This window comes from Dinoponera quadriceps, unplaced genomic scaffold, assembly GCF_001313825.1.
Source record: "Dinoponera quadriceps isolate SergipeBrazil2010 unplaced genomic scaffold, ASM131382v1 scaffold316, whole genome shotgun sequence".
NCBI classification, from domain to species: domain Eukaryota; kingdom Metazoa; phylum Arthropoda; class Insecta; order Hymenoptera; family Formicidae; genus Dinoponera; species Dinoponera quadriceps.
This window is the reverse complement of record NW_014554530.1, coordinates 1,561,851-1,589,284: the sequence shown is the minus strand read 5'-3', so window position 1 is coordinate 1,589,284 and position 27,434 is coordinate 1,561,851. Positions and strand designations below refer to the sequence as shown.

The window sequence follows — 27,434 nt, the reverse complement described above, 5'->3', positions numbered from 1 at the left end:
ACGAAATACAATTGAGTTTAGTATATCCTGGAAATGTATGAAAAACAATATACACTGCAAATCATATAAAAAAATGTAGATAGAAAGACAAATACAAAATATTTGTAAGGAAATAAAATATTTGGTCCGTTAGCAGTCTTCAATATGACGTCTTTAATTAGCCCAGAATATGACATATCATAAACGTATATAAGTCACTAGATAAGTCGGCAATACAGCTTTATTTATTTACATTCTTTCAAAAGAATCACTATTACATTTAATATTTTTCTCCGTTCAAATAAACCAGTCATTGAAAATTTGCTGCCACTTTTCTGGAGGTTGATTTGCACATGCGCTGTCCTGTGTAAGTTCTTCATCACTCGAAAATTTCTGTATTTTCAATTTTTCTTTAATAAGAGGAAATAAACCAAAATCGCAGGGTGCTAAATCAGAACTGTAGGGTGGATGCTAAAGCAATTTCAAGCTGGAATTCTTTAAAAATTTTTGTGTCAGTCGAGTTGTATGTGGTCGAGCATTATCGTGGTGGAAAAGCCAAGTGTTCACTCTTGAATGTGGACGCAGATTTTTTAGCTCTGCAATCACCTGATTTAAACATGTGTTTACACACTATTGAGTCACTGTTCGCTGATTTTTCAAAACGATTCGTGTCAAAATATTTCCGACCGCAAAAAATATAACGATCATTTTTTTTTAATTGATCGAGATTTTTGGGTTGGCTTATATTCAAGTACCCACACTTGATTGTTACACTTTGATCGAACGTCATAATAGTATAATCAAGTTTCGTCACACGTAACGAAGTTATTTAAGTGCCTCGAAGTTCTATTTTCATAGTTCTCATCATTTCCCGACACCATTTCACCCTACCTTTTCCTATTCTGTTAGAGAGTGAGATCCACAGCGTACAAACTTTTCGTACGTGCAATTATTCGTGTAAAATTTTATGAATGCTTGGTGCATTAATCTATTAAGTTGTAAAGAAAGTGATTACCGATTTTATATATAGATGTCATTAGTCGCATTTGTAAGTAACTTCATACTTCAATACTTCACTCTGAACCGCAAAATCACTTTAGAAATTGGCGATTGACATCTTAAACGTGATTTAGAAACAAAAAGTGCGTGAATCGATCAAGTCATTTGTTTACAGCGTCGTTTAGAAAATGGAAATCCCGTAAGAGCATTTTCGCTATACTTTATTATTTCCGTAAAGGAAAGAATGCTGTGCAAGCACATAAAAAGTTATATGCTGTGTATAGGGAGATTGCCTTAAAAGAACGACAGTGTCGGAAATGGTTTGCAAGATTTCATGCTGGAGATTTTGACGTGAAGATGTCTCACGTTTAGGAAGACCAACCGAACATTGATGAAAACAAAATAAAGACATTGATCGAAGCAAATCGTCGTTCCATTACTCGAGAAATCACAGAGATATTAAATACGTCGCAAACAAGTGTTGCAACTCATTTAAAAATAAACTTGGCTTCGTTCAGAAGCTCGATATTTGGGTGCCGCATGAATTGAAAGAAATTCATCTCACACAACGCATGGACATCTGCGATTCACTATTGGAACGTGAGGAAAACGAACCATTTTTGAAGCGAATGATAACTGGCGACGAGAAATGGATCGTCTACAATAATGTTCAATGAAAACGATCATGATTGAGACGAAATGAACCAGCTCAATCGACGTAAAAAGCAAATATTCATGAAGAAAAGGTTATGCTGTCAGTGTGGTGGAATTGGAAAAGTGTGGTGTTTTTCGAACTGCTTCCAATGAACCGAACGATTGATTCGAATGTCTACTGTCGCCACTTAGGTAAATTGAATGCAGCCATTCGCGAGAAACAACCAGAATTGGTGAATAGAAAAGGTATAGTGTTCCATCATGACAATGCAAGACCACACACAAGTTTGATGACTCGCCAAAAATTATTGAAGCTTGGTTGGGATGTACTGACACACATCCACCATATTCATCTAATCTTGCACCATCAGATTACCACTTGTTTCGGTCTCTGCAAACAATTCTTTGAATTGTGTAAACTTCGATTCAAATAAAGGTGTAAAAAATCATTTAGTTCAGTTTTTTGCCAATAGGGACAAGACCTATAAGCGCGGAATTATAAGGTTGGTTGAAAGATGGCAAAAGGTGTTAGAACAAAATGGTCAATACATAACTGAATAAAGTTTTCACTTTCTATGAGAAAATCGTCTTCCATTTCTTCAAAAAAATCGGCAATTACTTTCTTTACAACTTAATAGTAGTAACTCCTCAATCTTCCGATACGTTATCCGCTGGCTTTCGGCAAATAAGTGCCTTACTTTATTCACGGTTTCTTCCGTTACTACATCGAAAGGCTGCCCGAAGCGTTGCATGTCATCCGTGGAGAAGCTTCCACGTTGAAATTCATGGTACCAGCGAAAAACTGTTGTTTCATGCGGACAGTCATTGCCTAAAACAGTTTTGAGTTCGTTCGAACGCTCATCAATCGTCAAACCTTTCACAAAAGTGTACTTAATTACCATACGAATTTCCCCTTTCTCGACCACGATGTCGTACTTGAAGAACTCGACTGATTCAAACGCTCTGTGTTTACGAACGGTATGACGCAGGCTAACTAAACTTGACATATTATCTTTTATTGAGACGTACTTGTGAATACTTGTCAAATATCAACTTTAAGGCTGCACGATGAAAGTAAAAGCGCGTATTGCAAAACTTATCTAATGATTTATATATATCATTAACCAACGACGTCATAGATCAGACATGACTAGAAACAAACGTTAATATGACGTCCTCTGACGCCATTCTCCTACTTAGGTAGTTAGTAATCCGGTTTTCGTAAAGTCTCTTATAATTTAATTAGTAAAATAACGTACAGACACGGTTGATTTTCACCAGGATGTCTGCAACAGAGCTCGCAAGCCTTCGTTGGTGGATCGTTTGAATCCGGTATGCATTGGCAGGATTCCAGTCCATATGCTAGACAAATGCTACCAGTGCACTCCTGCAAAAAGAGGTGCCAATTTAACGCACATAAGACGAATTGTTTCGCTTAACAAGGAAATAACTGTGTCTTTAATTTGACTGATATCTACCCCCATGAAGCAAACCAATTCGCGGTTGCATATAGTTTTATTGGGCTTATTAATGGATGGCGGACAATACGGAGAGCGGCCATCGCAGAAACTCGCATCGCGGCAACCGTTGTCATCTCTGCATTTATCTCCGAAACGGAGGTTACACTCAGCGGTACAGCACGGGCCCTGAAAGGTAAGTAAATGGAGCATCGAAATCATATAGTCTCACAAGGAAAGAAGAGTCTTCCTCCGATTTTGATGAAGTTGAAACATATTGTAATCTAGACCAAAATAAGGGGCACGTATTTTTTTATACATGCCCATATATACTTTTAGAGTGAAACATATTTTTGAAGAAAATCGTTTTCTCCTTTCGGAGCATGTTTCGTTCAAACTACAAGAGATACAAAAAACTTTCTGAGTGATAATTAAATAATTAAATAATAAATAATTAAATAATTAAATGGTTTAAAGAGTAGTTTATAATGTTTTCAGTTTTTTTCAAAAATTTTATAATTGTAAACATATCCTCACCACTCACCAATTTCTTTATAATTTAAGAATTTTGTTTTTACTATATGAAAGAGTATTTTATATCAAACCCAACCATGTAATAATGCTATTTACATAACGAAAAAAATGGAAATATCTCCATATATCTGTAATGCTATCTGTAACAGCCTATCCACTCGATATATACATATATATATACGACCTCTTCGTATTTCCTCATACTAAGAAATGATCATTATTGGAGGTGCACGATATGTAATTATATAAAACACTTGAATACATAACAAAAATAACAATAATAATATTAAAAATTATTTTATACACAACAATAGTCATATATTTCCACGCTTTATGAAAAAGTATATGTATGCTCTTTGAAAGTAAGACTACCAGAAGTGTAGATAGACATCTATTCATGGGAAAAGAAATTGTGTTGCACGCACACACGCAAATATTAAACATCTCTGAGAACATCTCTAGAACGTTTTTTGAACATTTGTGTCATATGGGAATCGAAGAATCTCTAGTCTCATATTACCAAAATAATATTTTTTAATATAATACATTTGTTCCATTCATTGGTGCCTGTTTAGTTCAGCACAACAAATAACTGTACCCCGTCGAAACCGATTATCAGATAAAATGTTTGAAAAACTTGTTAGTTTAAAAAAAATGTTTAATAAAATTGTAAGTACTGTTTTAATATCTCTTTTATGATTTGCGTAACTTTTTCATGAATAAAATAAATTTTTATGAATAGTCTCATAAAAATCAAAATATCTAAAAAAAGTATCTAGATAAATTGTGATAATAATCCCATCTTTCATCTAAACAAATTACGGCTGCGGACTGATTCACGCTTACAGAGTAAGCACCATTCTATCTTTTTTGTTAATTACATGTCAAAAAGAGATAAAATGACGTTTACAGCACTATAAGCGTGAATCCGTCTGCAGCCTAAGAGCAAAAAGTCATCTTCGTATTATCTAAGATGAAGTTGCGAATCATCCCATTTTTATCTATAGATGATTCTAAAATCATCTAAGACAAATACTATATACATACTTGGCTAGGACTGCATACGGAGCCCGGAGTGAGCTTACACGGAGGCTCCTTGTCTGACTGGTAACGACGTTGAGGGAAGCAGCACAGGTCTCTGCAATCTTCCTCCCAGCCGCAGTCACATTCTTCCCCCTCCTCCACCACTCCGTTGCCACACAACGACACTGATGGTTCTATAAACAATGCAGATGTCGTCGTACATGGAGAGAGGCATATAGCGAAGTAATTAGAAAAGCAGCGTTCGACGTGTCTGTCTAACAACAGTGCGACAACATATCGCGTATTCCGTTTATAAATAACAACTAACCGGTGAAGCATCCTTTCACAGAACGCGCCTTGCTGTTCAACACGGGATTTATGGCGTTTAGGCTGCATGGGCTGAAGCGGTTGTTATTGCGTTTGTCACCACTGGTAGCACGGGCGAACATTATAAAGTTACCGTCCTCGCCGCCAGGCGTGCATTGTTCGGGATCGTGCTGATGCGAAACAAAACAGATATAGTAACATGTTTGTCATTTGTTTATCGATGGGACGTTATATTATACGCGCGAAATCGTATGCGAAAACACAGGAACGGAAGCGGGAATACATACCGGCGAGCCAAAGTTGTGGCCGATTTCGTGAGCTAAAGTAACATGAGAGACCGCAGGTGGCACATGCTTTCCATAATTCAATAGGGTAACTATGCCGGTGTTTAGGGACTTCATGCTGCCGCGGTAATGCTGCAACGCGTGTTATTTCATCGATTATTTTCTGTTAATTTTAACATCGTGTTGTATTTGACAATTTATGTCCGCGTAATACATTTATTTGCGTATTTTTGCGCATCAAAACTTCTTACCCCGTTCTTCTCACATACGCCTCCAGCGTTCTTAAGATCGCCCGTCCAAGCCAACCCCAAAGTTCCCATCTCGAAGTCTCGATATGTAAACATATAAGCCAGACAAAACGTGTCATAGTCCTCCTCTGTAACATATCAAATGTTCAATCAAACTATTACATCGAGCTACCATCCATACATTGTCGTATTAGGTTCACAAAAAGTAACAGATTATTACCGGAGAAGAGTTCCAAATATTTTTCTACGCCATAATTGCCCGGAAAACGATAATTGGGATCTCTCAATGCGTCTTCGCTGTGAACTTTCACGCGTTTTATCATGAAACCAATGTTATCCGGTCGCCCATCTTGATTGAAATCTGAAAAAAGACAATATTTAAATTATCGATCGATATTAGAATACTTTTGGTTTAACCGCGTCATTGAAAAGGAATAATTTGCTCAGAGACGTACAAAAGGGGAGGAGAAAAAGGTGACCCTTTCGCTGTCAGCACGTAAATTGCATAAGTGGGCCCAAAATACCCAGCATTAACTAATAAGATCATTGTAACGAATATATATGTACAAGGGGTTTATGAGAAAAAACTGCTGTTAAAATTGATAAATTCAAAATGGCTCATCCAATATGACGGATAATAAGATGATGAATATATAGAACAAAAAATTATTTTACAAAATCTTTTACTAAATCTTAATTCATATTTACATTTATGCTTATGTTCTTTTAAGCTCGCATAATAACTCTCTGAAAATTCATTGAAAATGATGTATAATATAAACACTTTATTTCAATAAAATCCGTTAATAAAATGAACTGACAATTTTATTAGATTTGTAAGTAATAAATATATTAAATAATGTGAACCTACTGATATATATAGGCATGTGACTTAGAAAGTGTTTTTATAATTTAACGTTAATAATTCATTCACAATACATATGTGTGTTATTGACAATCAAGAGGTTACGAAATCTCGAAATTTCGGTTAAAATATAAATTTTTTTTTCATCTCTCATATGCAAGTCACATTTATAATTCATAAGGTAATAATTTTCATTTAATGACTTTTCTTTAACGGTACATTTATTAAGTGTATTATTTATTAAGTGTACAAATTAATTCTCGGCCATAATATTAAATCAATTGTAATATTAATTTAATCGGAAAGTTTTTCCTGCCAACTTTAGGGCTGTATAATACCAACCCGATAAACCATAAAACCGGAATATAGCTGACATAATCTCAAACAAAACTGATTTTTCATTTTTAGTTTCACATTTAGTGAATATCTTATAAATTATAATATATGTGAAAAAAGGAATAAAGTTGAAAGGTATTTTAAATTATTTATAATGATATATTCAGATTTTTAAAAGTTCCCAATTTTTTTATTTACCCCCACCTTTCTTTACAATTTTTGCAAATTTCAAAATTTTTATAGAGACAGAAATTAAAGAGTACCAAAAACCAAAACTATCCATGTATAATAATTTGATATTTGTCTAACTTAATTTTTGGGAAAACGCAATAAAAATTTCTACAATTTCGCAATGGAAACGCAATGGAAATAGTCTACAATTCTTGGGCCGTATAATTATCCTTCCAGGTCAACATCGGCCTCGTCACTTTCCTAGAAGTTTTCAAGGCTTCTCGAACCTTCTTGGCAGCATCTGTCATTGAGCGCTCGATTGTTTTGACGCGATGCACGTCCGCCTTCATACAAAAATTGAAACAATTTAGTCCCACTATCAGGTTCAGCACTTGCATTATTTCTATCAAACTTGTCAGACGATCATTAAAATTGCAGACAGCGATATAAGGTCTCCTTGGTATGGATATCAGGCCATCAGGGTTTACCTGGTAATAAGGTGGCGGTAATGCAAAACTAGGAATCTTAAAGGACCCGGTCAAGCAAATCATCGGAGTCCCTTTTACCGTAGGGAACAAGTTCATTAGAGAGAGCCTGGAACGGGAGCATTCGGCCTCTTGGGACGAGGCTGCCGCCGGCCAAACTCCTGATGGAATAACTCTTGCCAAGAAGAACGCATGAACGGATAAAGAGGAGACTGAGACTTGCTATCGGTTTCCTCACAAGACATGTGGCCTTAAGAGCTCACTTGCATAATCTAGGACTAGCTGGATAAAGAGAATGCCGGTTATATGGTGAGGAAGAAAAGGACAGCATTCACATTTTGTGTCGCTGTCTAGTCCTAACGTTGAGAAGATATAGATCTTGGGGTCAGATGTTTTCTGAACCCAATTATCTAAGTATTATTACTACTACTACTATTTCATACTGAATTCATGAACTCGACCCCTAAAGAACCTTCTTTTTTCTTTGCATTAAAACCTCTAAAGCTCTTTGCATGGCCCTAAATTTATTTAAATGAATTATTCTTTTATTACATTAGTCTCATTTCTCGCTTTTCATTTTCTTTATTATTACATGACAGTCTTTAATTTTCCGAACTTATGCTGTTTTTGAAATGCGTTTTTCTTGGATTGTGATTAATATATTAAATTATTTTTTCGCTATGAGCACGTACGATATCATTGTGAGAGAAACGCACCCGTATGTTTGTAAATGGAGTTGACTCTCTGCACGTGCCTCGTCATCACCTCGATACAGGCTTCTTCAGTGCCATATCGTGTGAAAAACTGATGATCCGCTTGCAAATAGAGCATGCAGGTAGTTTTTCGAGGATCTACCGTTGCGCGTTTGTGCAGATGCCTCGCAATCCGATCTCTGTCGCTTGTTCTACGAACAAGAGGATATATAAGGCTAATTTTTAGCGCTGTAAAAAATGCCGTTCACCTCGCCACTCTTCTCTTGGTGCTTTGGAAGTGTCAAATATGCTTGTCCAAATTCTATTTCAATCCAACGACATTCAATTTTCATGCTAATTATCATCTGTACCCACACAGGGCAGAAACTTCTATTCGACATCCATTATACATCCATGATGGAAATTGGAAACATCCACTAAACATCCTTGTAACTTCCTTCAGATGTCCACTGGATAGTCACAGTTCCGATTTTCATATGTTTATTCCCTTACAGAAATTTAATACTGAGAATTACTAAGGAATTTAAAATGATTAAATACTGGCAGTAATTATTTGGTCAATATTTAATCATTGATTAATATATTTCAAATTATATATATATAAAGATTGTATATATTTTTCATTAATATTAGTAATAAAATAAAAATAATAAAAAAAAAAGGAAAAATATAAACTCAGGGCAGTACCTGAGTTATCTAGTTAGCAGTCAGGCATCTTAGATCTTCTGTTCCGGAATATTTACTTGATGAATGTGCACTATATATTGTACTTCCGCTGCTTTCTCAATATTTAATCACTACAAATTCAGTAATTCTCAGTATTAAATTTAAGAATATATTTCATCACTACTACTTAAATATTAGTATTCAAATATTCATATTAATGATAAGGTAGTATTTAATCACTGCAACCCTAAGCACTGAAATATTTGGGATTACTGCAAGCTCTATAATTTAATCATTATGAATTACTAACAACAGTGTTTTAAATATTGAAAATAAATAATTAATCACTGGTTTGGCAGTAATAAATTTCTGTAAAAAACGATCTGTTGAACGTCGAACAGGCATGTTATATGGATGTTTCATATATGTTTAATAAACGTTTTGTTCAAGTTACCCGAATCGAAATTTTAGTTCTATGTTAAGCCTACAAATGGCAGATTTCTAATAAATTCGTTCGTTCTATTCTTTCTTGATTCTTTCTGGTTCCGCCTATATATATGCTTTTTCCATATACATATCAGCAAATGTTGTCCTTTAATACTGATGATAAATGTTATGTTTCTCAAATTTTTTTCTTATTAATTTGTTGGCAACGAACAACGGTTAATACTTTTTAAACATTAGGGCCAGAACATTACGTTTTGAAAGAGATGACCGTAGCAACATATGTATAAAGTCAAAATGATTGGATCCGGCTTTTTTAATTTAAAGATTTAGCATAAAATACTTACTTGTCTGCATATGTAATGTCGTCATTAGTTTCTGATGTTAATATTCTCGCGTTGTTTTCCTTTAAGTAGGAACTATCACGTTCGACAAACAAGGGCTCGTAGAATGCTTCAGAATGATTGTATCTGTATCTAAAAATATAAAACATCATGGATTTTGAATTTATATTTAGAGACCATGCGATTATTCATACGAAAATTCACATAAAGTATAGTAAAATACTTAAGAATTTATATCATTAGAAAGAAGGATGTAAAAAAAGTTTCGATTTTGGTCCCAAAGTAAAATGAATAAATCTTGAAAAAACATTATTTGGGTCACCTCAAATAACAGGAAGTGACAATCATTCGTTCGAGAAGTGGTGGGAACATTAGAATGACTTGAATATAGTAAAAAAATGGCATTATCCATATACGGTAATAATTGGAAAACCATTATTCTAGTTAGAATTGTGAGTATATTTTAGTTCATAAAAATGTAAAAATCGCGGACTATTTTACACTGCAATGATGAGAAGCAATAAGGATCTTAGGATCGACAATTGTATATAATTCGACATTGCGTTAACGACATAATCACGTTTACACTTTTTGTTCAAGCGTTTTTATATTATAACATATGATTAATAGTAAATTTGATACGTTTATTGTTATGTTCGTAGTTAATGTACACTGAAAAAAAAAGATTCTAAATGTAAAAACTGAAACGTTTATGTTTATATTCGATATTTATATACTTATAAATTTGATCAAAATTGAAAATCTCACACAAACATTGGCATTTGACTCTTATTTGCCTCTTTGCACTCCCATTCTTTATCAAATTCTTGTTATTGAAATTTTAAATAACTTATAAAGCGTACAACAGATGATCATTAGTTTCTGTCCGAAGTTTGTATACATGTGCAAAGCAATCGAATTATTTATAATAAAATTGAACCTCAAAAACTTTTACCTTCAACAAAAATATAACATTTGTCGCTAACGTCCCTACTACTATTAGATCATTATCTTCAGTTATTTTTTCTTTACAGCTTGTTGAAAACATCGAAAAGAAGATGAAATTCTGCATGATATTTAAGTGTTCATCATTTTGTTAAATATTGAGCTGCATTATTAATTGTGGTAGGGACGATAATTATATTTATATAGATTAAAAGGATTTTTGATTAATTTTGTTTCAGAAACCGGCGCAAACCATGGGACACTAAATTCAGAACTTTTCAACATATATATATTCAATATTTGATATCTGTACAATATGCTATCTAAACACAGTAATAGCTAAATATTTTCAAAGTTAAACCATGAATAAATATGTGTAAAAAACGTCAATATCCTATGTGTTTTCACTGTCTAGAAAAAGTCCAGAAAAAGTCCAGAAAAAGTCGTACGATAGACAGCTTCAAAACGGACGTTTAAATAAGAAGACTCCTTTAAAGCTGACAGTAGCAGAAAATTTATGATGTTATAACTTCGTGAATTTTCAACAGAAATATGGATAATTATAAGCCTTTAAGTGTATAGGTCTGGAAATATTATATCTTAACACCAGATATAAGAATACAATATAAAAAAGAGCATTCTACTTAAAAAATAAAAGGTAATTTTCAATTAACTTGGCAAATAATTTTTTGGGAAATTGATTTCACCGTTATTTGTGTTCCTGCAGACAATACAACTTTTATAGGAAACATTTTTTTCTAAAACGGAACACAAAAAAATTGTTGAGGCAAATCATTTAAAATAGAACATCCTGTATGCATAAAATAACATATGCAATATGTGCAAATGTGTGTTCGTTATGAAATTAAATAAGATGGCATTGTGTTCTTATAATTCGCGTCTCGGATATGTCCGTGAAATGCCATCAAACTTAAAATGATCAATTTGAGTCAACAAAAAGTAAATACACTGGGCAACGTGAAAAATTTCTCATAAATTCTAAGTATTTTTTTTATATTTCGGGAAGAGACTTACTTGATCAATCCATAGTAATAACTATTACTAATTCAAAAAAAAAAAATAGAGAAGAAAAGAGAGGAGACGCTTACCTATCAAAGGAATTACGAAGAGCTCCTTGATGCAGCTGATGACTGGCACACGATGGATGTGGTGGTATAATAACGTCGGAGGTTCGATAAGCTATGCTGTGATAGGGTGGCGACGTGTCTTCATTTTTATTCAAATATCTGTTCGTCGGTTCTATGTAGTACTCCTCGAATCTGGTCACGACGCTGCCATCGAAAAGACCGTCTTTCGTAACGATACCCTGCACCACGGCGTTCTCATCCTCTAAAGAAAGAAAAAAATAGGCGGTGCCGATCAGTAAGGATCTACTAATCAATTTTAGCAGAATATTCATCATTAAAACAATACAATTATGATTGTATTATTTATCTAATTGTGGTTCTTAATACATATTTTTCATTTTCTCTGTCGAAAATAAAATATTAGGTGTACAAATTAATTCTCGGCCCATTTAAATGAAAATTAATGTTTGTTTATACAAACTCAGAATATATTTTAATCAACAAAGTAATCTCCAGCAGCATCTACACGTTTTTCCCGTCTTTCGAGAAGATAACGAATCCCTTCTCGGTAAAAGGACGCTGGTTTAAAGTCAATAAAAGCGGTGATGCATTTTTCGACTGCTTCGAATGTTTTGAAGTGGGAATCTGTTAAATAGTGTTGGAAGGACCGGAACAAGTGAAAATATGGCGGGGAAAATAAATCTGTCGGACGTGACAAAATTTCCCAGTTCAACGACAATTCGAAATCAAATCCTACTCGTTGCACGCCTGGAGTGTCGCTCCATAGCGGACAGTGTTCTACCAATGACAATGAAGTAAAGAAAATGAGTAATAAGCCATATCGCGAAGCAGTTGAAAGCTTAATGTTTACGGTATCACGGTCTGATATTTGTTGTTAGTCTGGTAAGCAGATTTTTAAATAATCCTGGATTAGAACATTGGGCTGTTGTTAAAAAAATCTTTAAACATCTACAGGGTACCATTGATATGGTTAACATATATGCTATCATGTAAAAAACGAATGACGTTGAGCTGGTTGTTTATTCGGATGTTGACTTTACGATAATCGACGATCAATTAGGCTATATGAGCTTATTGGCAAATGGTCATTCGGTACAAATCGACATAAATACGTTACAAAATCAATGAGTGAGGCTGAATATATCGTAGTTTCAAATGCAGCAACTGAGATAATATTGGCTGTGCAACTTTCTTCAAGAAGTTGGTCAAGAAGTGATAAAACCAACTAAACTCCACACGAATAACTAAAGTGTCATTCGCTTAGTTAAAAGTACGGAACACCACAAGCGAACAAAACATATAGATATAAAATATTATTTTATTCGCGTAAAAGTCGACGATAATATGCTTGTAAGCTTGTAATGTGCTTGTTTGTTATATACACTCCGAAAATCAGTTAGCGGATTTTTTTACAAAACTCGAGAAAAATGTATAAATCAAACTGCACTATCTATTATTTGAAACAAACTCAATATAACAAGAATGGAAGTATTGATTAAAACAATTATTGTTATTTTGATGCTTGTTATATTGAATTAATATTTGAAATGAATTGTATTTATGTTTGAGTCTAGTTAACCATAAAAGGTTATTTTAAATTTATTGGGTACAAATTTAGTCATTAAATTTAGTTTTATTTTTGTACTAAAGTTGGTGGCGAAACACGCGCACTTTTTCTTTTCTCATAGATATGTAGTTAGTTGGTTAGAGAAAGATATGTGTGCTGGATAATATAGATACTGGAATTTCTTATAATAAATATTACATTACTTTGGAATAGTGGGTTTCAATAATTAAACCAATAAATTATACCATCGCAATTGTCGACTTGTGCATTATTTTAAACACGACTTCTTTCTTTATCAAATGGGATCTTTTGGCTTTGATTTTATTCTTCAACCGAACTAATAATGATGCATAGTCGGTTATTTTCTCCATATTCCAAATAGTCAATGAAAATTATTTCATGGAAATCTTAAATGGCAGTTGCTATAATCTATCCGGCTAATAGAATCCCTGTTGTCTTCTTCGGAGTTAACCTGGTTCACCGCGTGTTGCCCACTCTTTTAACTATTCTTTGCTCTCGGTGTTTAGTAAAGGTTTTATATTTCATCGACAGTCACAAAATGACGCAAAAATTCTTTGATATCACGCTTGAACATGTCTAAACATTACTAAGAAATGGTGATTCGTACTTGCTTTTGGTTGATTGCAGCAACGGCATTTATCGGGCTGTGAGCTTCTTCAAATCCAAATGATGTAAAATGCAATGTGTGCGGTCATATGAGAGATGCCTGCAGCTTCCATTATCTCTTTCAATTTTAATCGATGATTGTTCATCACAATTCTGCAGACTTTTTTAATGGTTTCTTCATCGGTAGCTGTTTATGGCTTTCCTGTACGTAGTGTATCCTCCACGCTTGTACGACAATGTCAGATTCAGCAATCCAATTTGCAATTCGACATAATTCGTATATGAAATGGAAATTCGCATATGTAGGAACAGACTCATCATGAACTCTAACTAGGTTTTTATTAGATATATAAATTAATTCGTGCCGTTTTTTCGCAAACTTCGACTTTATTTTTCAATAATACGAACACATTATTTATTCATTTAAATATTCTCTGTTAACATCAATGACCTTCCGCCATTTATCGGGCAACTTTCGGATTCCATCGCGATAGAAACTTGGTGGCTTTGAAATGATGAAGTCATCGATGAAATTTCGAACGTCTTCAATTGAGTCGAAGTGTGTATCCGATAAGGAGTATTGCATCGACCGAAACAAGTAGTAATCTGAAGGGATTATGTCTGGTGAATACGCCGCGTGAGGAAGAATTTTCCAGCCCAGCTTTAAAATTATTTCTTCCGTGGTTTCTGCTGTGTGCGACTTAGCGTTGTCATGGAGCAAGATGACCTACGACTGCCTTGTCTAGTAAATTGCCGTTTTTCCTCAATTGCATCGCTCAAATGGATTAATTGTTGTTGATGAAGCTCTACTTTAATTGTCTGACCTGGTTCGAGCTCATAATACAGCACACCCTTCTGGTCCCACCATATACGAAGAAGAACCTTCTTGCTGAAGCGTTTAGGTTTTGCTGTTGATGTCGTTGGTTGACCAGGATTCATTCATGATTTTTTGTGTTTAAGATTATTATATATAATCCATTTTCATTGCCAGTTACGATTTTATGCAAAAAATCCTTTTTTCGTACTCTGGCGAGCAAAGAAATGTACGTGGTCAACCGACGATTTCTGTTGTCAGCAGTCAGCTCATGTGGAACACATCTTTCTTTTTTGTGAATTTTTTCCCAGCTGGTGCAATCGAATCGAAAGCGTTGGTTGCGTCACTCCAAATTGCTCGACAAGTTCTTTTTGTATTTGAGTCAGATTCTTATCGAGTAGCACCTGCAGTTCATCGTTTTCAAACTTGCGAGGCTGTCCAGCACGTGGTTAATAGTCAACACTGAAATCACCATCTCAAAAATAACTAAACCATTTTCTGCACCATTTTCTTTCACTCACTGCACCTTCTCCGTAAGCGGAACAAATCATTTCGACTGTCTCAAAAGCGTTTTTATTAAGATTAAACGCAAAACACATGCAGTGTCGAACGCATGCTCTTTATCGTAGGCCATGATATTTACTATTGATTTTTAAGGTTATGTTGCTTAAATGTCAAACTACATGGCATATTTTAATCTTGAATGTCAATACTTTAAAATAGCAAAAGAGCGTGACAATAATTTAAATTTAAATGATTTATATTTTTGTGCAAAGTTGGGCGGCACGAATTAATTAGTACACCTAATAAAAAAGGTAACATTAAAAGTATTATAAAATATTATAAAATACCATAAGACTATATTTATAATCATGTTTTCATATATCTCACAGTTTTGAAAATATTCGCTGAAAACTGAAAAAATCTTTTATTTTCGAGAAGTAATTTGAACCCCTAAATATCGAGATATGCACGTATCTAAAAATATGTATCTAATGTTTTTTTGATGTTCTACAACATATCCAAAGTCCATCAAAATTGGTAAGGGACACTTCCGACCTTGTTAACCCTTAAATATATAGTGTTGCAAATCTGCAACATATTTATTTTTCCACATGTAAAATACTCATCTTCAGGAATAATTCATAACGTTTCATAGTTGCATATTTGCAACAATCTGCTTTAAGTATACAGTTCAAAGTTATGCTGATAGATGACGCTGTTGGTGAATACAGTGACAGTTCATCAGTTAAAACTGTCATTTGTAGTGTTATATTTACATGTATTTACACTGAGTCTAAAACTAAAATTTTCGAGGTAAATTGGATAAAAAATTTGGATTTATATAGAAAAAGGTATGTTTTATAATTATGGTGAATGCATGGCTACTTTATAAAAGAGTAATGACCTTAAAAGGAAAACATACAGAAATAATAAATCAAAATATAGAATTAAAATAGCAAAGTGTCTGTGTAATGTCGAGATCAAAGGCACACCTAAACGTGGAAGACCAAATTATTCCTTAGAACGAAATATACAATCCAAAAGACACGAAGGCAATGCTCAACATATGCCTCCAAAAGAAGTACGAACTGATCAGATTGCACACTGGCCAGTGTTCGCAGAGAAAAGAACTAGATGCAAGTTTTCAAGTTGTAATGGATTTACAGATATAATATGCGAAAAATGTGGTATTATTCTATGTTTTAACAAAAAAAATAATTGTTTTAAAATGTTCCACCATTAACTGTAAAAATGTCTTTTGTGTACAATGTTGCATTTTTGCAAGTACGAAGAATTTTGAAAATAAAGAGAATTTTTTTTTACTTAGATTTTTAAAAATATTTTTCTCATTTTCTGGGACTATCTATGAACCTAAAAAAAAAATAATTCAGTAATAAAAAAAAATGCATGCATTTAAGGGTTAAATTCAATTTTAATTAAGTATAACATTTCGATGATATGGAAATGAATAGTGCGTCAGAAAATGAAACAAGACACTCTCAGGTGTATCAAGACATGGTTTTATCGAGTGAATACAGCCGTTGCACGCGTGCACTGTGCATCCATGCAAAGAAACTGACTTCAAATGAATTTCGCACGCTATCCGTTACGAAATTAAAATTGAAGGATAATAACTAATTATTTCATTGTAAAAAGAAAAGTTGATCTTGAAATATACTCGTTTTGCTATAACATCGACTAATGACGATATTTTCTTGTTTGCGCAATATAATTTTGGTATGTGTGAGTACATGACATATAAATATCTAATGTCACCGCAATAAAACTAACATGACGTTCGTTATATCGACTATATAACGTTAATGCGACAAGCTTTGATATTATTAATCGCAAATTAAAGTCGTGCTCCAGATGAGATCATTCACTAACGCAATTAATTTTAACATGTATATCTCAGGATTCATTGTTACATTTATGTGGACAATTTCTATCTTATATATGGCAAGATAGTACTGACAAATGAAAATCAGAAACGAAAAACCAAGATAACAGATATATCGATCTTGTATTACAAACGTGACATTAACACGTTTGCTATCAGCGTTACACATATCGGTGTGTGATGCACCGATTTTTCACATCACGAGAAATCAACGTTACATATATGTCGATAATTTTTGTCCCTATGTCCACATAAGTAAATTAAATTTGTTTTACACAATTACATAAAAAAATAAAAATTGATCTGTAGAAAGTTCCCTAAATAAATTATGGTATCAAACATGTTAAATACTATCTATCAATACATACGTTAAGCGTTAATGTTAAAAATTAAATAAAATTCAATACTAAACTTACCTAAAACAGTACCAATGTAAGAATGCGACGTATCGAAGGATATTGGCCCATTCGTACCTTCAAAAGTTGCGTCCTTGCTGAACAAACTCGCGTCGTGAACTAAACGTATCGTCCAGGATCTGTAAAATTATCAGAATTACGAAGTGGCATGAAGAGGAACAGATGTTTTTGCGAATCAAGTGCGTGCAAAGTGTATCAATATTTCCCGCCTGTTACAATAATATGATACTAATCCAGCAAACACAAAGCAAAATACATACGTTAAATAACAGTTAACTAAGTTATATTATTAAGTAGCAAATTATAATTAACATTTGTATAACTGTTACATGATGTTTGCTGGGCAAATAATGATATTATGATTTGCTAGATTTATTTACGTCAAAAATCGATCATCTAATAATAAAATGTAAAGAATAAAAGAAAAAGATCCGCTGCAACAGAGACTACGAGTAGAGAACATTACGTTAACATTATTCCATAAAAGCTATATTTTACTCATAGGATAAATATTTTGATAATTTTATTCCAAAATTGGAGTAGATCTGTGAAATATTGAGTCCATACCAACAGAATGAAACGATACAATGTCAATAAAGTATAAATATAATCTTTGAAATATTAAACAGAAGTAAAAAATATCCTAAATCATAAATTAATTCTGTTTACGTATATTTCAATCAATAATATTTCGCAATCTTCACAATTAAAAAATAAATATCTGAAAACTTTTTCCCTGTTAAAAGAGAATATAATGTTATTATAACTACTTGTATATAAAAAGTATTTTTTTATTTTATAATTTTGAATATCTATTTTTTTGTTATGTGATTAACCTATCGTACTCAAGTTATAAAATAGAATCTTTGCACACTCACGCGCACATATATTCTAATTTATAACTAAAAATATATGTGCGTGTGTGAATATATGTTTTAAGATAGGAGTTAAAAATCACGATACTCAATTAAAAATTTCAAGTTGACCATTAAATAACTTCTAAATTTGACCCCTACACTGAGGTCAAAGTCATCAGATGCTCCTTTTTAAATTCTGCTAATTTCGTATTAACATTTTCTTCTAAACTGCTTTCCTAAAGAATTATTATTGAAAAATTGTTTTGACCTCGGAATGAATTCTACGGATCAATTTGACCCCATGGCATGATAACATATCGTAGAATTTCCTGCTCTTTTCATTTCTGGAGTCAAAAATAGAGATTCACATTAAAAAATTTTAATTTGACCTTGAAATGTAGTTCTTAAAATGTAGTTTTATTTGACAAAGTAGACCATTGACTTCGATGATCTTTTTTCATGTTTACATAGCTTTTTTGTGGGTTTGAACGCACATATCCACGCAGTTCATCATCTTCAATAACAGATGTTCGTCCCGAACGTGGCTCATTTTCTAGCGATTCATTACCTTCCTTAACCGTTTAAACCATTTTTGTGCTATTCTTTTACTAACAGTGCCTTCACCACACACGCTACAAATGCGTTTTACTACTTTTGCTGCTGTATTTCCAAGTTTAAACTTATGAAGCAAGAAAGCACGAGTTTTTAACTTTTCGCTATCCATCTTTAATCTCACATAAACAACGGAATGTTGAAACAATTGGAAGCATAAAACATAAATATAACTTTTAATCAATACCAACTTTATGCATTACACGTGCGAATTACTGATTGAAATCCGACTTCAATTCCTTGCTAAGAAGAAAATCGCGCGAACTTTTTGCAGCACTTAATATTATTGTAAATTTGAAAAAATGTTTTCATAGGAATTAATAAAATCCTCAAATATCGAATTTTGAAAATTAATGAATTCCGTCTAAATATTACATTGCAATTGAAAATAGGTTTGAAATAGACTTTAATAATAATTCAATATCGCAGAGATGGAGAGTAACAAAAAATTTTTATTAATTATTATTAATTAATTAAATGTTTAAAATGTCTACTAATTAATATTGGTTTAATTTATTTAAGCTTTTAAAGCAGGTTTTTATTGCCTAATAATACAAAAGTTAGTTTATTGAATTATTCTTTCTTCCAACAAATTGAATAACTTGGAAGTTTTCATCTATTAGGTGTATAAATTAATTCGGTGCCATTGCATTTAATGTTCTGTAACTCTTGTTCAAGTTTAAATGTTTTTCTCTCCTATGGTGACTTGAAAATGTCAAGCTTAAGCTTTAAGAAACATTATAATAGTTGACGGCCTTGCCGATATAACCTCAGAGTAGTTAATAGTAACAGTAGTTATCACGATGTTGTTCGAAAAGAAGCATCTAAGACACTGCATCCTTTTTGAACTCCAATTGAATAAAAATGTTGCTTAGTCTACCGAAATGATTTGTTCCGCTTTGGGTGAAGGTATTGTAACCCATAAAACTTGTAAAAAGAACCTTTACCGGCAATGGAACTAAGCAGGTTATTCTGCTGCACGATAACGCACGGTCATATACTGCAAAAGAAGGATCTCGTTTATATATTGGGTTGGAAATGTTCTCTTATGCGGCTTATTCGCCTTATTTATCCCCGTCGGATTGCCATTCTATTTGGTCGCTTCAACATCATTTTCAGAATTCGAACATTTCCTACATTTTATGATTTTAAGACAAGGAAAAAAATTATATGTTCGAGAGGTAAGTCTATTGTGAAACTATTGTGAAATTTCGAATAGGTTTTTTGAATGTTCAGAATTAGATATAGCATCGTTCTTCCATCGTCTTTGCTTAGAATATAGCCAAAATTATATTGCGGAAAAAAAGAAGAGTGCCGTGTATGCCAATCGACGAGCAAAGAGACGGGAAATCGAATATACAATTTTGTTTATGAGACTCACCTCTCGAGTGTCTTCAGATGCAGAATCAATGGTTGCTCGTCGACAGGGTCAGCAACGTTGCGGCGAATCCGATTGCGATATTGTCTCAACGCCGCAGTGTCATACGTGGCCACCTCGTAGTACTTGATATACGAACCAAATGTGATGTCTGAAAAGCGTACAAGAAAATGAATGTTTCTTGTATAATAATGGCAGCCTGGGAAAGATACACGTTGCGCAAAATCATAAAAGTGACGCACAACATTGAGGCGTGCGAAAATGACTCACCCGTAAAGATGCGTTTTTTACCTTGTGAATAGAAGCGTAATATAGAATAAAGCTTGATTCGTGGTACGAACAAAATTCAGTTTTACAACTAAAACAAAAATCATACAAGAACTTGAAAAATTACAAAATGGAAACACGTTAAATCTCCGTTTCTTTAATTTTTCAAGCAGAACATTACAGCAACGGGAGAAAAGAATTTTCAATAATATTTGTAATGTTATAAAAAACAAATAATATGCAAAAATTGGTGCATTATTTGGATAGAAATAACATGGATATATAGAAATAACCGGTAATGGAATAACATCTAGCAATATTGTGTTCAGTTGTACACGTATCTGATGAATTTTTAAAATCAATTATTTTGAAAACAAAACGTGCGAAAAATTGTGCCTTATATCTTTAATTTATTTTTACATTAAGGATTGCCTTCTTTTCAATTATACCATGAATTACGTCCTATTTTATATTAAGTATGAAATGTCCGATTTCTTTAAGTGCTAAGTTTGAGAGTCAATATCTTTGACATTTCACTTTGACAGTTCTTGGTTTTTTTATTGTGAAGGTACATCACTCTCTAAAACGTATATTTTGGTTTGTAAGTATCCTTTGAATTGTCTTTTTCAGATCAATTTTTGTGAAACTATAGATTAGTAAAAAAATTCGTGTTATTTTTTAATATGAATTCCTTCGTGGAACCAATGCAGCGCAGACAGCTGGAAATATCAACGACACGTTTGACAAGGATGTGGCTAATTAACGCATGGTACATCGATAGTTTAAGAAATTCCGTTCTGGCGATTTTAATCTTGAAAATGGGCCACGTGGGCGACCTGAGACCAAGGTGGGATAATGATGAGCTGAAAACTATAGTGGAAGCGGATACATCTCAAACTACGCATGAATTAACAGCAAGGTTTGACGTTACTAATCTAACAAGATTAAACCATTTGAAACAAATCGTAAAGAAACTGGATAAATGGGTTCCGCATGAATTAAACGAGCGTCAGAAGAGAAATTGTTTCTAAACTTCCCTTTTTTGCTGTCTTGCACGGCTTGAAGGTGAACTACTTCTATATCGTATTTTAAGTTAAGTGTAATGAAAAATTGATTCTTTTCGACAATGACAAGCCTTCGACACAGTGGTTGGATAAAGATGAAGTGTCAAAACACAGTCAGAAAGCGAATATTCACTAAAAGAAGCTAATTGTATCTGTTTGGTGATCCAGCGTTATTATCCACTACAGCTTCATGAAACCTGGTCGATCGATTAGCGGATGTCAACTGCAATCAATTGGATGAAATGATAAGGAAGTTAGTGATTAAGCAGCCGAGATTGATCGATAGAGACAAGCTAATTCTCTTGCAAGACAACGTTCGACCACGTGTCATACAAACAACACTGCTCAAACTACAGAAGCTAGATGTGGAAACTCTCTGTCACTCACCATATTCACCAGATTTTGCACCAACTATCACTTTTTTCAGGCATCGGAGGACCACTTCTTACAAGGAAAATATTCAATTCTCAACAAGCGGGTAAACGTCTTTCGCGATTTCATTCATGCCACTCGCTCTTCGGGCTTCTTCGCTGCCGGCATAAACAAGCTACCGTTAAGATGGCAAAACTGTGTCGATAGTTTAGGCGCGTACTTTGATTAAATGTATTGCTTCTCTGTTTGAGATATAATGAACCAAACTTTTGATTCGAAATCGGACATTTCATATTTAATGATCTAATATAACCAAGACGAACAAGCCAAAGAAAACTTCTGAATTATTTTCGAAGTATTCATTGTTGTACGTGGAATAAATTCCCTCTACGCAATCCTATGCTATTCTTAAGCTTAAAATTTCAACAAGAATTATCCCTTACAGGTGGAACACCAAAGATTGTCCTTCCGGATTTCATCGAACTTAAAATACGTTGTAATATTATACCCCTACTGATGGTAGGGGCATGGTAAATCCACTAGATGCAACCCTCAAATATTCGCGAGAAAATTCAGTTCGAAGTTTTAGATATATCTTATGCCACGAGTTTTCGACATCTTTCAAGCTCAGCGGTGCAGCTAAGTGCGTAAGGCGCTTGACTACTACGATAAGAATGCTGTGTATTGAGGACTCGAATTTTGATTTTTGCAACTTTTTATTTTAATCTACATGCACCAATTATTATGTAACATATTGTTAATAAGTATACGAATATTTATATCCTTTTTATATATATTTCCTGTTAAATATTTCTGATCATGATAAGAAACCAACGGAATAAAAAGGAATTAATAAGAAAACTAATAAAACAAGTGCGCATTAGTTTTCATATTTGTCACCATATATTTAAAAATATAATATTTTATTACTCATCTTCAGACTCCTAAAAATCTTTGAAGCTACGTGCAAAATTTTCCGGTCATTTCTTATTTCCGGTCATTTCATTAAACACGCGCCGAGCGTGCATTACGGTGAATATTCGCTTCACCTTTTCTCAAGTGGCTGTGATATTCTAATGGCATTCTAATAATCTCACGAAAGCATCGTTATTCTACTTTATAAATAAGTTGTTGACAATAAGTCGTCTGTGAACTCTTACGCTTTGCTCCACGTGCGGTGGAAGCACATCTATCTTGTTAAATGCGTGCGGCGGGCCAGACGCGGGGCGCAGCGCGGGGACGGCTATCGTTCGCGGATCGACGCCGATCGGTTCCGAGGCGGAGCGTATAGCGCGACGGATGGGGCGCTCGCCGTATGACGAATGCGCGTAAGCTTCCGAATTAATGGCGAGTGGTAATCGGGGTGACTTATCTTACACTGGTCCGCCGGATCGCGAGCGAACGGTTTCCGATAGAAACGGTATGGTCGAAAACGGATCAGAGACCGAACTTCGACAATGCGGTGCGGATGAAACGTGTCATATTTTGGCGACGCGACCCGGGCGATATCGGCTTCGGAAGACGGATTTAGACGGTGGCTTCGGACGCACAGCGTCTTCGTTTCGGTGCTATGAACGTGACGGTGCGGACGACGAGGCGGTACGGATGGTCGACGACGGATTCTTCCGTTGTATCGCCGCGCGCCCAGTCGAGAATCTGCTAACGCACGGCGGCGATCGCGAGCACGCTGATCCCAGTTTCTCGACTGGATACGAGCAGACGGTCGATACCGAAAGCCATTTTCTACAGCTTGTTGGAAATTAAATATGTTTTTGCAAGAAGTGGTACAATGCCTGGAAGAAATGGTAGTCAGTTGGTGCAAGGTTCGGGGAATACAGTGGGTGACAGAGAGTTTCCAAATCCAGCTCCTGCAGTTTGAACGACGTTATTCGCGCGACATGTGGTCGAGCATTGTCCTGCAAGAGAATTCGCCTGTCTCTATTCTCCAATCACGGCTGCTTAATCCCAAGCTCCCTTATCATTTCATCTAATTGGTTACAGTAAACATCCGCCGTAAACGATTGACCAGATCTCATGAAGCTGTAGTGGAAAACACCAGCGCTGGACCACCGAACAGATACCATTAGCTTTTTTTTGGTGAATATGGTGTGTTTTGGCATTAGTGGTTCAGCGGAAAAATTTTTACGCACTAATCGATATGGGTGGATATGTGTAATGTAATGCGTAATGTATGTGTGAGTATATGCGTGTATTTCCGTTCTTTTGTTAATATCTTTTTAATGAACAGTGGACGACGGATAAAACCTTCGGAAGGTTTTACTTAGGTTACTTAGGAGAGTGATCTCTACCATATATCAAGGTCAAGGTCACTAGAGGTGGGTGCCCTACAGTAAATACGTGTTCAAAACTTCTTTTGTTAATAACTTTTTAATGAACAATGATCGACACGTAAAACCTTCTGATTATTACTCAGGTTCATTTCCTTGACAACATACGTATGTGAAAGTCAAGGTCATTGGAGCTGCATCCCCATAATTACCAATGGAATATCTAAATTCGGTTTTTTCAGATTGTTTGGTTTGGAGAGAAACACATTTTGATAAGAGAAATTTTCACCTCGAGTGAGAACGTCAAGACGGCATGAAGGTCTATTTCGGTCGTTTTAATAGAATCATATAAATTTTTATATAAATATTTATATGATTAAATATTAACACAGAGTGTTAATATTTGCCAAAACTATTCAATTTCATGACATGTATTCACGTTCCGGACATATCGAATCATCCAAACGAGAAATATCGAGGCCTTGTCGTTCTTAATGACGAAAGACAAACATCGACTTACCTTTATGTGGCGGCGTGGGGTGAAGAGGTGATGCATCGACGACGATCGTCAGAATCAAAGTGGGCAACAGTAACAGCAACAGTAACAACAGTAGCAGCGGCGGCAATGACGGCAGAAAAAAAATCGAGCACGTCGTGGCGAACCGGCTATTCTTGTTCCCCGCTGCTGTTGTTGTCACTGGATACATTGCGGGCCCGTGGACCCCGTAGTACCCCGTGTATCTTTCGTATTCCTTCACTGTTGGCTCCTCCGTCTCTTTCTCCTCTTCTTCTTCTTCCTCTTCGTCTTCCTCCCCCCCCTCACCCACGGCTAGGGCCACAACACGCATAAGCCCGATATTCTATGCCCCAGCAACAGCTAATGGTGACGCTATCTGCCTTTCGTCGAAGAGCCGATCATTGTACTTTGCCAGTCACCTACCATTTCTCCGTCCTTCTCCAGCCGTTCCCCTTATCTCCCTTGTCCTCCTACGTATTTCCACTTTCTGTCGCCCTTTCCCCCCGTCTACTCCTCGCAAATCGTAGGTCGCTCAACCTTTCGATCCCTCTCTTTCCTCCACTTCCACTTCCAGCATTACCATTACCGTCTTCTCCTTCTCTTCCTCCTCCTCCTCCTCCCTCTCGACGTCTCTTTCGCACCACTTTCAGTTTTCTTTTTTTTCTCTTCTTTTTCAGCAGATTCCACCTCGCCTCACCTTCAACGGTGGATCGACTCCTCTTCTTCTTCTTCGTCGTCGTCGTTGCCGTCGTCGTTGTTGTCGTTGCCGTCCCACCTCGATGTCTTTAACGTGAGGTCGGTTTTCTACGGCCGACTGAACCTGTTGGTAAAAAAAGGAATACCTGAAAATATTATCGTAAAAGCCAAAGATGGGAGCGAGTTGTAAAATTATTTTGTTCTTACGAGAGATTAGATTTGGTTAAATTGGAGCAATAAAGTCGCGGGCGTGAAGTCATTCGCCATGGTTACGAATTACATATTCACTTATACATTTACACAATAGAAATAGAAACAACGTCCAAATGTTTACCTCGTGGAAAACTTATAAATTGTAAAAGTTTAGAGTCGCAGGAAAAAAGAAAGGTGAGAGAGGGCAAACAAAGCATCGTCGACTCGCAATCGTAGTCAAAGGGTTATTTGTGAAAGAGCAAATACATGCATGGAATTATATAATGTGGCGTATTAACAGTGATATTTACATTTCGTATATACCCGAGTAGAAATTGAATCTGGTAATTGTCTAGTCGGGACATAGAAAAATTGGGCTTTACATTGCTATTTACTAGTAGTACTAGCTAGCTATTAGCTCGGAATGTAACGCTCACTTTTTCTAATGGCTGTATTAGAAAAATTAGCCAATAGCTAGACAAAAAAATAGTACATAGTCATGAAATGAAAAATCTCAGGTAGCCTCTAGCCAAAAATGTAGTGCTCATTTCTCCTGGTGGGTATAATAGAAAAATTAGCTAGTAGTTAGATGTAATAAAATGAAAAATGTATTCTTCTTTTCGTTGGTTTCTCTCTCACTTTTTCTCTGTATCAGGAATGCCTAATCCCTAGACAGCTTTCTTAGAACTTCTGCATCACGGATTTTTTCCTAAGAGCTAGGTAGTTTTTATTAATCAGAGTTTTAATTTTATTTCCTTTTTCTCTCAAAGAGAGTAATCCTGCAATGTAGTTTGATTCTTGAAATTCTCCTTGATTACGTGTTATATCCAAATCTATAGAAAAATTTCGTTTTTCCCTGCTAGACTTGAATCTGTGACCTCTCGCTCTTGAGTCGCTCACCTTACATATTAGACCACTGTCACAGTCGCTAGTGAACGTTTTATATTGGCTACATATACTTTACTCAGCGCGGTTCTATCTCATAGACGAAAAAGTTACACAGTAACGAAATAGAAAACCCGGTAAATCCTTAATGGAAATTGAATATCAAATTCTGGTAACTGTCTAGTAGCAACATAGAAATCCTGAATAGAAATTGAATGTCAGAATTATCTACCCACTAGATAATTGGTATTTTACATCATTGTCTATACCCAAACTTACTATCTAATAGTTAGGCAGTTCTAACATCTAACTTCGAGATTTAGGATTTATAATATGTTGGTACTAAGTTACTAGACGGAATTTGATATTGTATCATAACCATAATTTCGATGTGCTGACTAATATAATCCTGCTAGTGGCGAGATAGTAGCTAGACTATATATTTTAGAAAAGATAACGCCACTACTATTTATTATTATTACCATCTACTATTTATTTATTTTTCTATCTAATGACTAAACAATTAAAGATTGATGAGGAGTATTTAGCTAGTCACGAACTAGTGACTGGCTAGAAAAGTGATCTAATCATTACTATCTAGCTACTAGTCTTGAAATTTAATCTACTAGACATATTTCTGCTCGGGTACAACGAGCTGTACCAACAGCCGCTATAACGACTTATTCTTGTTAAGCTCACCTTATTGCTTGACAAACTCAGATAAATTTCTTAACTTCTTTATGGTAGGCCAAATAAGATGGGATTATATGATATCAGTAAAAAAGTAATTCTGCACCACAATAAATATCGTAATTATCGATTAATTAATTCGGTGCATTTAAATGTCCAAGGGATAATAATTTAATACGTTTAATATCTATGGAACAAAATG

General features: G+C 34.8%; 1 protein-coding gene across 1 annotated transcript in view; it reads right to left on the bottom strand.

Moving 5' to 3' along the window:
* The window catches only part of LOC106751921 (disintegrin and metalloproteinase domain-containing protein 10), a 52,476-nt gene that overhangs the window by 14,687 nt on the left and 10,355 nt on the right, over positions 1 to 27,434 (bottom strand). The window contains exons 2-14 of the mRNA XM_014633199.1: positions 24,773 to 25,589; positions 20,265 to 20,412; positions 17,415 to 17,533; positions 11,584 to 11,824; positions 9,533 to 9,661; positions 8,079 to 8,266; positions 5,726 to 5,866; positions 5,509 to 5,633; positions 5,261 to 5,389; positions 4,975 to 5,143; positions 4,671 to 4,840; positions 3,111 to 3,278; positions 2,892 to 3,019 (exon numbers count right to left, since the gene is read on the bottom strand). Coding sequence (XP_014488685.1) covers positions 2,892 to 3,019; positions 3,111 to 3,278; positions 4,671 to 4,840; positions 4,975 to 5,143; positions 5,261 to 5,389; positions 5,509 to 5,633; positions 5,726 to 5,866; positions 8,079 to 8,266; positions 9,533 to 9,661; positions 11,584 to 11,824; positions 17,415 to 17,533; positions 20,265 to 20,412; positions 24,773 to 25,100 — 2,183 coding nt within the window. The 5' untranslated portion in view covers positions 25,101 to 25,589. The remainder of the gene's footprint in view (positions 1 to 2,891; positions 3,020 to 3,110; positions 3,279 to 4,670; positions 4,841 to 4,974; positions 5,144 to 5,260; positions 5,390 to 5,508; positions 5,634 to 5,725; positions 5,867 to 8,078; positions 8,267 to 9,532; positions 9,662 to 11,583; positions 11,825 to 17,414; positions 17,534 to 20,264; positions 20,413 to 24,772; positions 25,590 to 27,434) is intronic.